The 11,630-nt window shown below is 44.4% G+C and overlaps 1 protein-coding gene across 13 annotated transcripts; it reads right to left on the bottom strand.

The window, feature by feature from the left end:
* Nucleotides 1-2,252: 2,252 nt before the first annotated feature.
* LOC120660611 (MYB-like transcription factor ODO1) lies at nt 2,253-8,887 on the bottom strand. Of its 13 annotated transcripts, none has more exons than XM_039939205.1 (7): nt 6,275-8,880; nt 5,250-5,510; nt 5,058-5,150; nt 4,816-4,917; nt 3,614-3,887; nt 3,373-3,497; nt 2,253-3,281 (listed from the first exon to the last, which is right to left on the bottom strand). In XM_039939205.1, exons 5-7 carry the CDS (start codon nt 3,730-3,732, stop codon nt 2,581-2,583), a joined length of 945 nt encoding a protein of 314 aa, XP_039795139.1. In that variant the 5' UTR covers nt 3,733-3,887; nt 4,816-4,917; nt 5,058-5,150; nt 5,250-5,510; nt 6,275-8,880; the 3' UTR covers nt 2,253-2,580. The 13 variants fall into 13 exon arrangements, with proteins under 13 accessions (XP_039795139.1, XP_039795138.1, XP_039795141.1 ...); XM_039939204.1 differs by having other exon boundaries at nt 4,816-4,914; XM_039939207.1 differs by having other exon boundaries at nt 3,373-3,478; nt 4,816-4,914.
* Between the last annotated feature and the right edge of the window lie 2,743 nt (nt 8,888-11,630).

The following is an 11,630-nucleotide window of genomic DNA, read 5'->3' as shown; positions in this document are numbered from 1 at the left end:
CTCATTACCATGACTGGACTGCGCTGACCCTTGATTAGCTTGTTGCTGCGCCACAGGATGTATGTTTGGCACATTTACATGGCAAACATAGCTAGTTGCAGGATCATGGAATATCCAAGTAACTCCATTAGCGTGAGGAAGTCTAGTCACGAGGACCTCTGTAGGAGACTTGGGTTGTATCAGCATTGCCAAATTCTGCTGATGAGATGTCGGCCCGGAAGCCGACACATTGGTTGGACTTGTTGGCAATGGTGCTGATGCAGTTGGAGCTGCCGGCTGTGGAGCCGGTACAGTATCTTGAGGCTGGGTCGGCTGTGGAGCCGACGTAGTTATCTGCTGATTTGTCGGCTGTGAAGCCGACGAGCTTGCTTGCCCCCTTGTAAATGGAATAAAGAACTCTGGAGGCATACCATAACCAGTAGTAGGATCCCATCCAGTAGGGAATCCTGTCATGAAGCCTCCCTGTGCATGTGTGGCCATTGGCGTAGAGCTTGTATACACAGGGGCGAACTGTGGGGACACTATCGTACCAATCGGCTGTGAGACTCCAATATTTCCCTCTCCTGAGCCTGAGGGTTAACAGGAGGCACTGCAGTAGCCGATCCAGTAGGGGCGAAAACCATCTGACTAGCCTGTTGATAGGCTGGTCCCACAAAACCTTGTAATCCCCCTCTTGTAGTGTCTTTAGCACAACATTATGAACAAAATTAGCCATGATCGAAGAGTGACTCATAAAAGCCTATCCGACCGCTTGATTCACCATATGCACCATCCTGTCCTCTTTCTGTGTCTCATCATAGGGTGGAAGAGTAGGAAAATCATACTTCTTGATCACCTCTCCACTCCTATTCGTACTAAAGGATACAAGGCACCGCTGCTCATAAGCGTCAGTAGCTGCCTTGAGTTCTGCTTTCTGTTCATCATTCAGTTTGTCCTTGTCGATTGGGATCTGGTTGTTCGGTGTAACCTTGTCCTTGTCGTCAGACATCTTGATTCTTCTGGTCCCACCGAGCGTGCCAAAAGATGTGTTGACGCGAAACGATCACACACCAAAGCCCGAGAGGCCCGTACGCCAAGCTCGGACTGCACTTGATTCAAACCAAGGCGTGCCAGTCAATTTGACCTGTAAATTGATAAGAAAACAGCAAACTGTCAAATTCAAGAGTGTATCGGCTGTATTTCCGAATAACTCTTACGCCTTGTATCGGCAAGGCTCTGCCGATACAGAAACCGAGAACAGATCGAGTATAAAGAGCGTGTATTAAAAACGATCTGAGAGGAATCAGCAAGAAGCTGCCGATACCGGTATGCAACTAGACGGCTAGATCTGAAACCGACACGTGCCAGACAATAATGCACTAACCCACGAATGTATGGATCTGAGCAAAGCTAAGCTTACAACTAATCTAATCAGCTTTTCAAGATCTAACACTACAACAAAGGAACTGATAGCCGATTAAATAGATTGCTATGCCGGGTAAATTGTGAATAGATCTCAACGAGAAAACAACGATACGCTCGAGATCAAACCTTAGATAAATTCGATAATTTGAATAGATCTGAACGAAGCTACAACGATGCGCACGGAAGCTAAAGCTCAGATTTACTCAATAAACAAAAACTTACCAGCAAACCAAGTCGCTCGAATGTGAGGCGTCCTTGATCAGCTTGAAAGAACTCGCGAAAAAAAGATGGCGAAGCCGCCGACGGAAAAATAAATTGCAAGTAGAATAAAGTTTTGTTTGGTGGATGTGTATCAATCTTCTACAATGACCGCGGGCTCATATTTATACCCCACACTAACAAAGTCCTAGCCGATCACGGCAAAACACGATTCTTACTTAAAAAATGAAAACTACCTTTAAACAAAATATCCCCTGCCAAACCAAAGCCAAAATATTTGGTCAACTCGGCCTTCCTTCGGTCAGCAGTATTTCCACGGGCAACATACGACCACCCTACCAAATCCGCCATTCACGCCTAAGCAGAACCTTTTCTCCATCGCAACACTCTTCCTCGACACGTGTTAAAATCTGGTGTCAACAGATTGCTTCAAGACTTCTTTCTGCTCCTTCGTCCAATTTGGTTCATTTCACCGGTCAAGATCAGGGAGCGGTCAAGCTCAAGTGAGATTAGTTGATAATGATGACTGAGCCAAAAATAAGAATCACGGACGTCAGCGAAAAGAAATGTTTCGGAAGAACACATGCACGTGTTCTCATATTTCCGATGTAGAAAGTCGTTGTTCAATCCAGTAGAAAAGTGATCGTTTTCTCCCATTTCATTATCCAGATTCTCTATGCTTACATTCTGCACAAGACGTTGGACGTACATGTGCATGTCCAACACATGAGAACAGAGAGAAAAAGAAAGAAAGAAAGAGGGTGACATACTCTCACACAACCACCACTTCATTTCCTTTTCTATTTTTAAACGAATTGTACCTCTGATTTTTTCTATTTCTAACCGGCAAATGCACCAGCGGTGAATGTGCAAATAAAGCTACTGTATTTTTTCAGGAACATATATAACGTGTACGCATGTCGATTAGTATTTTTAGCTGCAAAGAACGACCAATTCTCAGAAGAGCTCGATCTTGCTGTTGGTCCAAGTTTCCTGATGATCGAACAGCGCGATCGTCTGGTACGTCAGGAAGGGGTCCTCGAACTCCCATGGCGTTCGCCCCGTTACCACGTCCTCCAGGTGCCACATCGACTCCGGCCAGTCCATCATCAGCGGCAAATCAGGCCAGTCGTCACCGTCGACACTGCCGCTGCCGCTGCTCGATGCTGCCGCCGAGGTGGAGTAGGACGACGAGGATGCGGCGGAGGGAGACTGGTCAGGCGAATAAGCCGTGGTGACGCCGTCGCTGGGAGCGGGCTGGGCGCCGGCCACGTCACCTGAAAACACGATGTCGTCTAGGAGGTGCGCCATGGGCACGTCGTCGGTGCAGAACGCCTCGTGTCCTGGCGTGACGGCCGTGACGATCTCCTCCTCCTCCGGCGAGCCGGCTGGAGGAGGAGCGGGCTGGAGGGGCTTGTGGGTGGCGGGGTCGATGCCCATCTTCCTGAGCTTCTTGATGTGGGTGTTCCAGTGGTTCTTGATCTCGTTGTCCGTCCTCCCCGGCAGGTGTGACGCGATCTTGGACCACCGGTTGCCCAGCTCCGCGTGCAGGTCGATCACCGTCTCCTCCTCCTCCTCCGATAGCATCCCGCGCTTCAGGTCCGGCCGCAGGTAGTTGGTCCACCGCAGCCGGCAGCTTTTCCCACAACGCAGCAATCCTGTTCAAAGAGCACAAACACCAGTGAGTTGACTGAGGAGTTCTGGCGGGCATGCAAGGCTAGCCGTCGGCGAGGAGAGATGGTCACGTACCGGCGAGCTTTGGCACGGCACGCCAGCAGAACAGGCCGTTGTTAAGGAGGAAGCTGACGAGCTTCTGGTCCTCCTCCGCCGTCCACGGCCCCTTCTTCAACCCCACCTTGTCGCAGCACGGTTGCCTCCCCATTGATCAGTTAGTTGTTGGTTGTAACAAACTCTCGCAAAGAAAAGGCAGCTACAAGAGCTAGCGAACAATTGCAAGCGAGGAAGTAGCTTAGCTTGATGTAGGAAGTACCAGGCAAGCAAGAGCCCAGCTTCTCGCTGGAGACGCCATGGCCACCTTCCCCCCTTTATAAAGGACGACGGTGAAGAAGACAACGAGAGGCACTCCTCCAGGACTGGGTACGCGTGCATCACCGGAAAACGCTGAGGCTGGATTTTTGGGCCCCACGACGATGCTGCCACTTGGACAGGCTACTGCTCCTTGGTCCCTGTCGCTTGCTTTGCACGGGCTGCTATGCCATTGCGAAGCCTTCGCGCGTTTATTTGAACTGAGCTTTTTTTTATTCCTGTTTGTTGAACGAGGAAAATGAATTAGTCCATCATCAATTAATGGGGTAGTCGATTGTAGCCTCTCAACTTGCTTTATCAACGTGCTGATTTCCTTGCTGACAAGTTTTGTAGTAAAGTATATATGTTCCATCATCTAAGATAGCTTCTGGTTGTTAGGATTTGCATGGAGGGGGACACATGGACATGAAACTATATAGAAAAGTCTACTTGCTGTTGCTACCTATTAGCAAGAAGTTCCTGATCCCCCTTTGTTGTTTCTAAGTTTATCTAATGCCCTTCCAGTTTACAGATTATGTGTAAGTTATTTCCCACTTGGAACAATGCTTTAGGAATCCAACTTAGATTTCTTACAACTTATCTGTAAATGTATTAGGGCTCCAAATGTTTGGTTTCCTAAGATATTAAGCCAAGTGCATGTAAAAAAATTCCAAGAAATTTGAAGGTAAACGGACACACTACCAGCTGATAGAGGACTTCAGTAACCAAACTGAACAGCATATACATTAAAGTTCATGGCCATCTTTCATATTATTATGTGACTTTTTCCTGCTCTAGATTGACCTTCTAATTCAGTTGAGAATGATTGTTGTAACCTTGACGATAAAGAATTCAGGTTTTTTATTACTCTAGAGTTCCATGTATCATCTACCAAACTGTTTGAAAAAAGTATCATCTACCAAACCACACAGGATATTGCTAATGAATGTAAACATTCAGGATAATCCCATCAAACAGCAGTACTAATTCGGTTTACAATGTTGCCATTGTGACCTTGACCATGAAGAACTCAGTCCTGTTATTACTTTAGCGTTTGTGTCATCTACCAAACACGCAAACAGGATATTGCTAATGAATGTAAATGTGGATGATAAACTGGTAGCAGTCAAATAGTGCAAATAATTCTCATTATACTCGATACTTAACTTGGACTAGAGTTTGGTAGGTTGGAACATTGAGTCGTTGACTGATGTCATGGATGGTTGTAGGGGTTGACAAACACACTCCGGTAGCCAGGACAAGGAGCTTCTTACAAGGGAACAAAACAGCCACAACAACATTATCGTACTCTTATATTTTGTCCATGCTATAAAGTAGTATCAGATATGCACTTCCTCAAAGAACGATGAATACTTTGTCAATAAATATAGTGCGTAAGAAAATCAAACCTTTCATTTGAGCACGTTCTGAACTTAGGAGAACACATCACTAGTTCAGAGAAGCCATTTCATATGCCACAATTCTGACCTGCATCAGCTTGGCTACCAAAGAAAATCAAACAGTTATTTCGAGCACGTTGTTAAAATTTAATAAACACATCGCTGATCCAGATAAGACAATTTCATAGGTCATATGCTGACCTTAGTATCAGCTGAACTACCAACCAACCAAACAGCATCACTTTCAAAAGAAAATTGAACGATTGGCATGTATATTGACTGACTTTGGAGCATGACATGCTCGCATCTGATCATTTTGTCAGTTTTGTCTATTTATCATTTATTAAATTTGTCCAGTCTTCCCTTCTTAGATCCCAGGCCTTTACCAAACCATGTCACATCCAGCCCTGAACCTGAAGAGTCTGAACGCTGAATGAACTTGGTAGTCTTCCAAGTTGGAACCTTCAGAAACAAAGCATAGATGGATGATTTCAGTCAGAGTATACATAAAATACTCCCAGCAGAATTAAGCACGTTTCAGAATAGAAATTTCCTCGATCCAGGCACATGGCTAATGAAACTTTCCTCGATCAATGCACATGACTAGTGTGCAGCTTAGCCATCAGTGGCTGCAGTCTAAGTGTCATCTCCGATTTGCCATTTTCAGAATAACAAAAATTTTAGGCATATGAATTTTGACACAAAAGGTGGTATAAAAAGTGAAATAGATAACAAGAGCCACTGAACCATCTGACAGTTGACATAACCACGGTACAATTGGTTAGCATTTGACATGTGCACTTAGGCAATCCCTTAGGCCATCGTTCAGCAATCAGCAACCCTTTCACACAAAGAAAGTGATGGGGTGGTCTAAAGATTGTGTCCCTCCATAACGTAGCCATGCAAGAAGGCAATCCTTTGACCATCTCCAATCACAGCTCGTTATGCTGATATTACAATGCCAGCTCAAAGGCAACAACACATCTATTATATGAAAAACTTATGTGCTAACTGGAGAGTTACTAATAAGTCATGGGACGTGTGTTACCGTGTCTTGTTGCGAGAGAACTGTCTACATGAAGAAGGCATGAGTTTACAATATTATAGTTGGTCATTAACAGGAATTCTTATTCTGAAGTTTGGTGTCCTTTTTTCCCCTAAAGGCACAGAAGCATTGAACTCTCAACTGCTGCAACTTTGTATTTGAATTCATAAGTACCCCATACCTTACTTCATGAATGGCAGAGACAGGAGATTGGACGTTTGGAAGTTGGAATGACATGGTACTTGCCTTGGAATCCACTGATGCATCATTTGTTGACATTCTCCTTTCATGCCTTCAGATCTGAGTTCTGACCATCAACCATAGGTTCCTTCACCTTTTTGTCTAGTCAGTTCTGAGTTGTAATTTCCTCAATTGGAGACATTAGTTCATTACAAAGTCTCAAAAGTTCACACCTCTTCATGTAAATTCCAAATCAGCAAAAGCTAGATTAGGCTCTGATGGTTGGAACATGACAGGATCACAGGATTCTGCTCTCTTTATTTGGATACTTGCATTTCAGTTACAGCCCAAAATGTTTTCACCTTCTACTAGTATAGTCCCAACAAAGCTCCGCGCCATGTTCAGAACAACTTGTTCAATAAAATCTAACTGATTGTTTGGTATTTGATAAAATTGCCGCACTGGAGTCTCCCTACTGTCGTCGAGTTCACATTTGGCGGTGGAGAGCCATATGAGCAGCAACTTGCTGACTGAAAGTCCACAAATGCTGCATTCATTTAACTCGAAGAAGTCAGACATGATTACTCGCAGTTACCAACCCCACTATACCAATATCACATAATCCATGTTTGATCAGGAACAGTGGATAAAAACCTAAATTAGTAAGGACCTCATCGCTTCAGTTAAGAAGCAGCAGTTCTCTTCAGATAACCTGCTTCCATACCAGCGACAAACTCGGAACATTGCAGCCATGCAAGTTGGCTGGACTATGGCAAAAGTTTCATCAAACTTGCAGTTCACTCACATAAGCTACGATATGGGAGCCCAAAACTCTGCACAAACAATTTCGATTCAACCAAGTTCTCCCGAGTTGATGCAGCTCCTCATCTTTCAGATTTAGCAATACAGAGGAACCAGCCTCTGTACTTGGTCAGCATATCTTTGTTTTCCTGAAATGTTATCCAAATACTAACAAGCAAGCGGGTACACCAAACCTTCCTAGTGTATTTAAAAAATTATAGCTCATGTCGAAGTCGCTAGACCTGAGGAGAAACGAGTGAAACAGTCAAGGAGTTGAAATCCTGTGCGGTTGAATCAACTGTTTGAAGACCAAATCAACAAATTGAATAATTGGCACATTGCTTTCCTACTGGTCCACGAAGCAAAATAGCATTCAGTGGCCTATTCTCTTAGTGCCAGCTGTTTCCAAACAAAAAAATATTGTGCAATTGCTTTAGAGAAAATGATTATGCAAGAAGTTACCTGCAGGTACTGACACGTATGACACCACATATGAAATCACAAGAAAGCATAAAGTAAAAGCTACCAAACTCCTTCCAACAAGTTGCAAAGTATACTCATCAGGAGTGAAAATTTATACTAATCACCATTATCAACTTAAAGGACAACAATATAATAGGATCATCATCATCATTTGGAGTTTTATTTATGCGTTTGCTGTAAAAATCATAAGCGCTGTAATCTTCATGCAAAGTATTAGAAATTCATAGAAGTGTCTACCATGCTGATTAAGGACTTTAACTTGTATGATTAATTACTAATTTTCTTTCAAAATTACCAGAAAATGAAATAAATCAGTAAATTCATTCACAAAACTTACAACTAATAAGCATACTGATAAATGACCAACAAAATAGGCTGAATTTGCAGTGCCCAAGACCCCAAGTGTACATTGCTTTCATGTAACTGGTGACTGCATGGTTTTTCTGTTTTCAGCTACACGAGTTGGTAACTTCTAACTTGGTATCCTCTCATCAGAAATACCATACAGTGCCAATGCAAATCAACAGACACTGCACAGCTTCTCAAGAAGCCTGAACCAGAACAAAGAGTCTATAAAGGACAACAAATCACCAGCTTTCTAAAGATCAAGATACAGGTAGGATGTTAGAATTTAGAACGGCTGCTGTATTTCAAAGGAGAATACAAACTCAAGCCTGGAAACCTTAAGGTGGTATCTACATCATCCCCTTCTGACGGCCATATGCACCAAGTTTCTCCAATTCAACTGTTGCAAACTTGCTACATTTTTAAAGCTGCAAACGTGGTGCCATTACTGGTTGTTCAGTTCATCCTACTATCCTACTGATCATCCAGTTCGCGGACTCCTCTAGGCGAAACGCCCACAGCACATACTGCACAAGCATTACGACAAGCACCTGTACTGCGTGAGCAGCAAAACGTCGCCAAAGCGCTCAAGCAAATAACGGCGCTTTCTCTATCCCAAGCGCGACAAGAAGGGGAACGCGCTAGCATGTCTTCGTACGTACCTTGGCGACGAGATGGTGGCGCTCAACGGCACGGAACAGCGCCATTGCGCTCGACGCCGGAACAGCGATAAGAGTACCTTGGGGCAAGGTCCAACGAGCAGAGACACAGACGCCATACCGCCCCAGAGCAGAGGGTGGGATCCCTATAGCCTCCTCCAGACGCAGGGAGACGATCGCCGGTGAACAGGGCGGCGATGAGGGGCGGAAATCCAATCTCACCATCGCGCGTCAGCTCGGGGCGGGTTGCTGGAGCGCGATGGAAGCCACCACGCTGGGCTGTTCTTTTTTTTTCTTTCTTTCTTTTATTTTTCCCTCCTTTGCCCCTTTCTCGAATAGTCGAATTTTCTTTTTTAAGGTGGATGGAATCATGGAACCCTCGTGACGAGTTATTCTAATCGATTTTGTGCAACAATTAGCTGGGTCATTCTAAACAAGTTCTAAGTTGAACGAGTTTGTTCTGAAAAAATATTTTGGAATAATTTTTTTTATGGAGAAATTGAACAGTGAAGTTTAAAAAGTTTTCAAAGTAAGAGAGTGTTAGATTGTGGATAGTGGAGCATATTAGCTAGGTTCTCACGCTCTAACTATTTTTTTTATAAAACCCTACTAAACAGATAATAAGAAAATGATTTCACGCAAGCCACTGATCGGCCTAAAAACAGCTTACGCGGAGAACATAAGCTAAAAAAAATTAAAGTATCAACAATTTCTCTCTCCAAACATGAAGTATAGCCGTTAATCTGTGGAAAGTATTTATAAATTTAATTGGTATTCGATCTTATTTTTTGGTACTTAGTCCCATATTTTGGAAATACCATGTACTTTTATCATAGATACTTCTAGGTACTTTCTATTTTCACCACCGTAGAATTTTATCAGATGGACGTTTCAATCATTGTAAAATTTCTCAATAACCTACATTATTGTTAGCAAGTTTCGCCAGATGTTTTTTAAGAGTTTCAGCTCCGCAAATGATGCTTTCACCATATTTGGAAATACTCCTCAGAACTTGCTCCTTACTAAAACGGAGCTGGAGAAAAAAAATATAGCTTCACCGGCTCCTAATTTATTTTCAGAACTTATTATAGTCCCAAACATCCGGTCAGATTTTTTCATCGGATAGTCTGTTGCAACATTAGTAAATAATAGTTGTAAAATTATTAATTAACGTTTGCAACTAAAAAAATATGTATAGAAATGACTTTGATATTCGATTCGTGGATGAAAAAATTCCACCATAAAACATCCATGTTTCACGCAATATCTATTGCGCAACATAAAGAAACAATAATTGCAACATCGGTACTTGTCTATTGCAACATGGATCGGAGTGTCCTAATTTTTCTACACATCAGACGTCCTAATCCTAGCATTACCAATTTATTTACTCATTCATTCTCGAACCGATTCTTTATTACTAATTCGAAACCGGGAGTAACCTTACCAAATTGGCACTAAAACCCGAGCTATTTTGGGCAAACAGCACGTGCCCTAAATACTCTCCTATTTATCCTATCGTAAAAATTGAAGAAGAGGTGCAATGCAATAAATTTCTGAATACTATTAAGATTTTGTTTGTACAAAGGTTGCATACAAATTAAACGAGAGGCATCTTTTTCATTGCCGAAATTCTCACGCACCATTTTCCCATTGACCATGTCTGCTTAGTCTAAGCTTTGATCGCGCGACCACTCCATCTCACCGCCCGTCGCAGCGACCGAAAGGCCGGCCAGCCCCAGGCACGGCGGTGACAGCGCTCTTGCTTTGGACCTTGGCCTCTGGCGCAGGTCAGCAGGTTAGTCCGGGTCCGGCCATGTCCACCTCGTCATCACTTCATGTTGCTCGTCACCTCTTCGTTTTTTTTGGTTTCCCCGATGATTACCACGGTCACCATGTCTCGTGGTGACCCAATAACTCAATGCCCTGGTACGTGACGAAGGGATCCTCGAATTCCCACGATGTCGGGGGGGGGGGGGGGGGGGGCCGTCACCACGTCATCCAGCCACCACATCGGCTCGGGCCATTCCATCATCTGTGGCCACTCCGGCCACTCGCCATCGACGATGCTGCTGCCGCCACTCGACGCTCCTGCCGAGGAGTAGGACGACGGCGACTGTAACACCCTGCTCGGATATTCCGGTCTTAGGTCTGGATACTCCGGACATAGAGTTCCTAGTTCATATAATTTTGTTCTCTGGGCCCCCACAATCATTTAAATAGAAAATATCACTCTATCTCTATCTCACTCTCACTCTCTCCTGTTACCTCTCTCTCCCTCACTTCCCTCACGAGCTCACCCTCTCCCTTGTGAGCCCTCCCTCTCCATGAAGCCCTAGACGTGATTTCAAAGCCAAGGAAGCTTCAAATCGAGTGGGGAACCTTCCTCCCCACGAGCTCCTCCCAAGGGTGCTTTGGATTTCAAGTTCTTCGCGCACGAAAAGCTCATCCTAGGTATTCAAACTTGTGCCGCCCCGATCTATGTTTCTAGGAGGTTCTAAGTGATTTCTTTTGGTCAATCAACTCTATATGCATCCCTCAACTAGGATCTAAAAGGGTTTTGATTTTGGTGGGTTGGTTTTGTCAAAATCAAGATTTCAGTTTTTTGGGCGAAAATGCTGTCGAGTCCGGAGACTCCGGGTATAAACCCGGATACTTCGAATTTTGGAACACTCCGGGCGAAACTCCGGGTATAAGCCCGGATACTCCGGGTTTGGGACACTCCGGGGGAAACTCCGGGTATAGGCCCGGAAACTCCGGACTTGGGAGTCCGGATACTCCGGATTTTTGGGGAATGTTTTGGGCCAGGGAGTGCAATTTTTGTGTAAATTATTAGTAGTTGCATCTAGTCATTGGCTATTTTAAGATTTCAACCCACGCATGCATTCTCATATCATTTGCATACGTGTAGACGCCGCCGCCGAGGGAGCCGTGTACGAGGTGATCGCCGAGCCACAGGAGCAGCAAGGGCAAGTTCAGCAGGAAGAGCGGCGTGAGCACCCGGCCCAAGGCCCAGCTGAGCCCAGTGTCGAGCAACAGCCCGAAGGCAAGCCCCGGTGCACATCCTAT

Source organism: Panicum virgatum, chromosome 2N, assembly GCF_016808335.1.
Source record: "Panicum virgatum strain AP13 chromosome 2N, P.virgatum_v5, whole genome shotgun sequence".
NCBI classification, from domain to species: domain Eukaryota; kingdom Viridiplantae; phylum Streptophyta; class Magnoliopsida; order Poales; family Poaceae; genus Panicum; species Panicum virgatum.
This window is presented reverse-complemented; position numbering and strand designations above follow the sequence as displayed.